Source organism: Lagopus leucura, unplaced genomic scaffold, assembly GCF_019238085.1.
Source record: "Lagopus leucura isolate 7727_CA_CO unplaced genomic scaffold, USGS_WTPT01 161-2_obj-0_obj, whole genome shotgun sequence".
NCBI lineage: Eukaryota > Metazoa > Chordata > Aves > Galliformes > Phasianidae > Lagopus > Lagopus leucura.
This window is the reverse complement of record NW_024967946.1, coordinates 22,960-30,067: the sequence shown is the minus strand read 5'-3', so window position 1 is coordinate 30,067 and position 7,108 is coordinate 22,960. Positions and strand designations below refer to the sequence as shown.

The window sequence follows — 7,108 nt, the reverse complement described above, 5'->3', positions numbered from 1 at the left end:
CTGTGGCTCACTATGGATCCTTAAGGCACCCTGCAGGTCCTTATGGCACCCTGTGGATCCCTATGGCACCCTATCAATCTGTATGGCACCTTATGGATCACTGTGGCTCACTATGGATCCTTATGGCACCCTGTGGATCCCTATGGCACCCTATGGATCACTGTGGCTCGCTATGGATCCTTATGGCACCCTGTGGGTTCTCTGGGCAGCCTGGGCTGCTGGTTGGTGACCTGCACACAGCAGGGGCTTGGAACCAGATGAGCACTGTGCTCCTGTGCAACCCAGGCCATTCTAGGGTTACGTGATTCTATGATTGCCTCCGTATCCAAAAGGTGTTGCAGCACAATCAAGAACCCATGTTGATGAGCTATCATTCACTACAATTAATCTAAGTGGAAGTGAAGTTTCCAGCCTCTTCAGGCATGCTAAATGCACTGCAGGGAGATGTTTCCTCACTCCATTATGAACCTGTGTGGAGCAGAGTGCTTCCTAGATTGAACTTTGGAGATAGCATCGCTGTCCTGTGCAGGTGACTCAGGCTGGACGTTAGGAAGCATTTCACCTGCAAAGAGCAGTGATGCAGTGGCACAGCTGCAAAGGGAGGCTGGGGAGTCACCATCCCAGAATGGTGGAGACGTGGCACATGGGGACATGGTCAGTGGGCATGGTGGGATGGGATGGGATGGGATGGGATGGGGTGGGATGGGATGGGATGGGATGGGATGGGGTTGGACGTGAGGATCTTGGAGGTCTTTTCCAACCTCATTGTTTCCATGATTCAGTGGCTCAGCTTGGGCTGGCAGGAGACTCCTTCATGGTCTCTGCACGACTCCGATGTACCCTAAGAGCTTTGAACAATTGATTGTGCGTTTTCACATGGGATCACAGTTGAGATTCGGTGTCCAATCTCCCTCCTCAAGCTGTGCCACCCAGAGCAGTTTGCCTAGGACCGTGGCTATAGCATGCACACCAACCCATTGGATGTTCCTGTGGCCCACACACTTGTTTGTGGGCTCAGCTCTTTGGTATGAGATCAGAGAGCAGCCAAGCTGGGGAAGGTGGCAGAGGGCGCTCAGGGGTGCATGGTGCGAGGTTGCAGTGCTGCAAGTGGAGGAGCCTGGTGGAGGCCTCCATCTGTACCACTCTGTTTAGCAAGCAGAAGAGATGTGGAAAGCAGAAAAAGAGTTGAGAAAGAGAAGTGAGAGTGAGAGATGAGGGAGGCAGCGCTGACGTGCGGGTCCTGCATGGCTCACAGCTCAGCCATCACCCCTTCTGCTCTGGAACCAAATATTTGAGCTGCATCAAGATCGCAAAGTCAGCTACAGGAGGTGATGATCGATGGAAATGTCCATCTTAGAGGGAGCACGGCTGCTTTCTGCTGTGCTGGAGCAGGTCAGGAGTTCAGGGTGAGAACTCCCTGTGCTTCCCCAGAGCACTGCTTTCTTCAGCAGCCAAATGCCTTCGTTCCCTCTGACTGCTAAGATCTGTCTGAATGCAGCAGACTGTGAATAGAACTGCATAGGCTGAGTGGGATCATGCTCAGCAATGGAACATCCACGCTGCCACTGTTCTGCATCTGGACAACACAGAAAGACACCGATAAATTGCAGCAAGCTCAAAGGAGGGCAGCAAAGTGATGCTGGGCAGCCTCCTCTGATCTCACTGCCTTCTTTTGGGGGGGAGGGGGGGGGGGGGTCTAGAGAGCTCCTGATGTCCCTTCCCACAGGATGATGATCGTGGGCATTGGGGAGGGAGAGCTGGGAGCAGGTGGCAGCGATGCACTCAGTTACCATCGGTGTTCTCAGTGATGTGTGCAGGATGCAGGGCAGTTCTGCACACAAACAAAGCATCTCTGGAGTTACTCAGTGTGAGGAAGGGGCGTCGTTGCCCTGCTGGAGCTTGAAGCTGAGTTATTAAGGGAAAGCCGTACTGATCTGTTTAATTTCAGTGTGCTGCAGTGCAATGCAGCGTTCCCAAAAGGAACTCCACACCATTTCAGTAGTATTTAACATTTCGGTTCGGTTTGTTGTCTGATTTGAGAAGCTGTCATCCCTCAGGGACATGAACTGAAGCGCAGCACTAACCAAGAGTTAGTAACCAAGAGTTTGGGCAGAGCCTCAAGGGGAAAACCCACCCAGACAAATAAAGCAGAGGAATTCATCCTGATGTAATGCTGCCCCTGAAATGCACCTCCTGCAGGGCTCCCACCCAACCCTTCATCAGCTGATGGCAGTTTGTGACCGGCTGTTGGGCTCAGTGAGCCCTCGGCTGTTCTGGACAGCACCTGGAGATGCGGGCAGAGGAGAAGGTCAGGCTGGTAGCTGTGTTTTAAGTGGGATTTTGAGAGTTGTGCTTGGAAAACAGGAGCAAAGCAGACCTGGGGGAGTTCAAGGGGCTGTGCCCAGGCTGACGCTCACTTTGGCCTCTTCCAGGTGGTGCAGATGCAATGCAACATGGAGCTGAATGAGGACAAGACTCAGTGGCATGTGAGTGCACAGCCCCACCAGGATGCGACGAGCAGCATCTGTTCTCTGCAGCACGGCACAGCTTGGTCTCAGTTCGCTGCAGGACCCACAGGTTTTGTGGGTCCCACCAACTTTCTGTCCGAGGCAAAAGAAGCCCAGAGAAGAGCAAAGCTACAGCAGTCCATGACGTCTTTGGACACCTCTTAGCTCTGCTTCTTTCCAGTTTAACAGAGAGAGCATCTCTCTGAGTCACCCAAACTGTGCCCCAAAGACACCCCACATGTTGGCATTGACCAGCATCCCCCTGCTCACCCTGCCAGCAGCTTCCAGCATTGCTACTGTCTCTTACAATGAATGTACAGAGCTCTCTCTTCTCTCTGCAGCTCACGCTCCTGCTGATCCTGGAGGACAAGCTGCACCGACAGCTGAGCTACGACTTGCTGCCCAGTAGGTCTCCTTGCTTCTTGTGCATGAACTGGAAGCCCTGGTCAGGTTTGGGGTTAGGGCTAGGCACAGACTGTGCCTGCACTCAGCTCTTCTCCCCTCCTTGTGCTGGGAGAGCAGACCAAGCTTCATATCCCTGCGGCACCGTTCTTGTTCCCTTTGGCACGCGGTGCCAACCTGCAGCTGAAGTGAACTTTGTGAGTCCCGTGGCCATCAGGAGCGTGCACTGAACCCAGAGATGTGTGACTGGGGCAATCCCAGTGAATGAGTGCATTCTTTGCCTTTTCCCAGCTCTGGGGCAGTCTCCACAGCACCTTCCAAGGAGCTGCTGCGCTCTTGTCTTGGGGGAACCCCATGGCCCTGGGGCAGGGCACTTCTCCTGGGGTCGGTCTGACGCAGCAGCTCCTTCCTAAGGTGTGCAGGAGCCCTCTGCAGGCTGCACAGCTGGAGTCCCTTACAGGAAGAACAAAAACACAAAGCTTGGAAACTGACGCTTGGGATTTGCTGCACCGCCAGCTCCTCCTGTTCCTACCTGCAGGAAGCGGCCCGCTTCCTTTTCATGCTGAGCCCAACTCAAAGACCTGCCAGTGACACACTGCCAAGGCATTGTGCTGTGTGATGTGGGGCTGGAGCTCAGTCCTGCCTCTTACCCACTCCCCTCTCTGCTCTGTTGGGCCCCAGCGTTCTCAGAACTGTGAGCAGCAGCACGCAGTGCGTGCCCCTAATGCGCAATGGGGCGCAGCTGGGCTGGAGAGGTGTGCTTTGTTGGGAGGGGACGAGCTGGGATGCACCAACGTTCTCACTGTTCCTTCCCTCTGCAGCTGATAACTCCAAGGACCTCGCCACAGAGCTGGTGCACTACGGGTTCATCCACGAGGTAAGGCTGCTCGTGCGCCGTGCCACTGTCAGCGCGCGCGCTGTGTGCCGCACAGCCTGATGCCTCCTGCCTTATTCCCCATCTGGGCCACGGGGCCCAGGCTGCAGCTCTGTGCTGTGCACTTGTACCCTTGCTCAGTGCTTCTCTGCTTGATTTTTCTGGGCTCCACACTTTGCTCCTGCTGTTCTGAAGGGTCAGCCATCTAGCAGTGACAGCTCACCACACTCGCTGCATCAACTCCCTGCCTTTCTGAATGTGAAAGCCTGAGCCGTGCCAGGGAGAAGCAGCCAGGACCCAGCAGCCCACGCTGCTCTCAGGTCACTTTGCAAACTTCTCCCTGTCACAAGTGCCCTACAGCAGCACTGCCCCTTCCAGGCTCTCCCTTGGTGTCTGCAGATGGACTCAAGGAGGAACGCAGAGCTGCGCAGTCATTTGGGCAGCGTGGCCTCAGGGCAAAGGAGTGTGGGGAAAATGAAAAATGCGTTTATTTTTCTGTTCTGTACAAGTTGGGGATTCTGGGGCTGTAGGCAAAGCTTTGAAGCGTTTCTCATTCTGGACGTTGACATCAGACAAGGCAGGGGGGGAAAAATAAATGTGAGTAGGCCTGGAAAAAAGAAGTGTATTCAGGCTTCCTTCTTCACCTGAGCACAGCAACTGCACAGCTTGGAACTGAAACAGCAGAGTGCTTTCTCCTGTGCGCTGGAAAAAGCGTGGCAAACTAATCTGTCGGCTTGCTTTTTCTTCTATATTTAGGATGACTGTGAGAAACTGGCTAACTTCCTGGAAAATGCCTTCCACAAGCACCGGTCTCCTCCCTTGTGAGTCACCCCTGGGGCAGTGGGGTCCCTGCGCTGTGGGGACGGGCACGTACCCAGCAAGGAGCAGCCATGGGCTCTGGAACCAACTCCTCCAGCGGGGCCACTCCAGACTGAATCTTTGCAGTCCGTGAGAGTCTGTATGCCTTTGCTGTGGCGTGGAAAGACAACAGCAAGCGGAATAGCAACCAGCTGTAACACAAGGAATGGCCTCTGCACCAGCACGTGCCCCGGCCCCTGCTCCTGGAGAGGCAATCCAGGGTAGCTGTGGGGCCTGGGGGAGCGCTGACGGTGTTTGTGAAGATGTGGAGCTGCTGCAAGAGTCCCACAGACCGATAATTTTGCCTCTGGGAGTGATAAGCTTTTCTCACTGCGGGTCCTAAAGCTCTTTCTTTTTTTCCTCTTTGCCAGCCGGTGATGGGTGCGGAAGGGAGGAAAGCTCCAGCACAGTTTGCCATCTGCCACGTTCCATCCTCTATCTCCTTTTCCTGCTGTTTTGTTAAGGTTTCCCACGCACAGCTGAACCGCTGTGATGCCTTTCAGTTAGAAGCTCGCATCTTGCTGTAAGCTGACAGGTGGACTTTGTGAGCTGGACTTGGCGCTGCAGGAGAAGAAACTGCAGCAACCCAAACCCAGCTGGATCCCAACACAGGGAACAGCAGAAACGTCACTGGTGCTGAACAGAACCATTTTCACTGCTGTTTGTCTCACGGCCTTCAAAAATCTTATGGTATCCTAAGGGGAAAAACCCCTATGTCTCTTCCTTCCCTGCGTGTCCTGGGGTGTTTGGAACTTCCATCGCTTGTGCGTAGAAAAGCGCGATCGTAGCTGCTGCCCATCGGGTTCCATTGGTAAAAATCACCAATAGAAGTTATTCGTGTAGTGAAAGCTGTGCTGTGAGCAGCCCTGCTGCTGTGCTGCGCTGTGCCAAGTCTTCCATCGCCCGCCTCGTGCCGCATGGTGCTGCACCGGCTGTGTGGCGGGGGCCGCCGTGCTGCGCCGCTGCGCCGAGCTGCCACTCGTGCTGTGTTCCCCAGTCGTGCTGCACTGTGCCAGCCTGACAGAACTGACAAGTCAATAAAGCCATTGCAAGCAGCTTATCTCACGCCAGGAGCTGGTCTGCTGAGCGAGCACCCGGCGGTCTCTTGGTCACTCTTACAGGTAGGAAGAGTGAAGCAGCTTCCTCGAGTTCAACACTGACCCAGCAAAGTTGGGTAAATTGGATAGAGAAGGCATTCGCAGGAAAAGCAGCATTCAGCTGCGTGATGCAGAAATTGCTTTGTCCTGAACAAGCTTGCACTTGCCTTTGCAAACTAAGAAGTGCCTTCATACACCAGCTGCTGCTTCCCTGCTCAGCCGGTGAGCTCTTCTTTAGCACACTTCACCCTCATTCTCAATTCTTTGAATGTCATTACAGCTCAGCTTGAGCGATGGATCTCCCTCCTGCTGGCTGCAGTCAGCAGCTATAAGTCTGTTAACTGGCAGCCACAGGGTGTTTCATGCACATGTCAGGCAGCGCCACAGTCACAGCGCCACAGGAGATCTGAGGTTGGTGAGGGCTGCCCTGTGCGGTCCTCCAGCCCAGTGCTGGGTGGCCCAGTGCCATGTCAGGTCTGAGAACCCCCACGGGTGGAGACATCCAGCCTGCCTGGATAACCCGCGGGTAACCAGTGTTCAGCCAACCTCAGTGAAAAAAAGATTTCCCCGTTTTTCAATTTGGGCCCATTGCTCAGCCTCTTGCCCCGGTGCTGGGACCACCAAGAACAGCCTAGCTCCAGCTTCTTGGGTTGGAACTGGATGATCTTTAAGGTTCTTTCCCATACGAACCACTCGATCGTTCTGTGGACTTTAAAGGCCCTCCCAACCCAACCTGTTCTGTGATTCCACGAGTCTTCACCCACTGATCAGGCATCTGTTCACGCTGATGTGCAGCCATCCCAGCTCTCAGACTCTCCCACCGTGCACCCTCCAGGCCCTTTGCCATCTAGGCTGTCTGCGCTGGGCTCGCTCCATTTCATGGGCTCTGTGCTTTTGAGGGAACCTCATCAGAGCAGAGCAGAGGAGAGTTCTTCCCTCAGCCAGTTAATGAGGCTTTCCCAGGGCAGCCCAGGTGGCCGTGGGCCTCCTTTGCTGCAGGAGTATTGCAGGCCCACAGCTCAGCATCCAGAGAGACGTGCATGGCCGCCTCTGCAGAGCTGTCACCAGCACAAGAATGGAAATGCTGCCCTCGTGTTTGTTTGTGTTGTGCAAGTCAGACAACAGTCCTGCCGGACAAGGGGGGGATGAGTCCCTGGCACCGATGGTCAGGTCTGTCAGCTCACAATGCCTGAAATTCCTGTCCGTGTATCATAGCTGTGGTATGGCACATAGAATCATAGAATCACAAAGGTTGGAAAAGACATCCGTATTGTGCAGCCCAACCTCCCGCCTATCGCTGCCCCCAGAACCACGTCCCCAGTACATCGAACCGTTCCTTCAACACCTCCAGGGTCAGTGACTCCACCGCC

The 7,108-nt window shown here is 54.7% G+C and overlaps 1 protein-coding gene across 1 annotated transcript; it reads left to right on the top strand.

Moving 5' to 3' along the window:
• Nucleotides 1–1,806: 1,806 nt before the first annotated feature.
• Nucleotides 1,807–5,340, top strand: LOC122193378 (nuclear receptor-binding protein 2-like). The gene is made up of 4 exons (XM_042894152.1): nt 1,807–2,486; nt 2,849–2,912; nt 3,731–3,786; nt 4,540–5,340. The coding sequence occupies exons 1-4, from the start codon at nt 2,442–2,444 to the stop codon at nt 4,606–4,608; spliced, it is 234 nt and encodes a 77-aa protein (XP_042750086.1). The 5' UTR covers nt 1,807–2,441; the 3' UTR covers nt 4,609–5,340.
• The last annotated feature ends 1,768 nt before the right edge of the window (nt 5,341–7,108 follow it).

Coding starts and splice junctions, on each gene's coding strand:
- LOC122193378 (XM_042894152.1), top strand. CDS start 2,442: ATGCAATGCAACATGGAGCTGAATGAGGACAAGACTCAGTGGCAT. Junction 2,913..3,730: donor GAGCTACGACTTGCTGCCCA/GTAGGTCTCCTT, acceptor TTCCCTCTGCAG/CTGATAACTCCAAGGACCTC. Junction 3,787..4,539: donor ACTACGGGTTCATCCACGAG/GTAAGGCTGCTC, acceptor TTCTATATTTAG/GATGACTGTGAGAAACTGGC.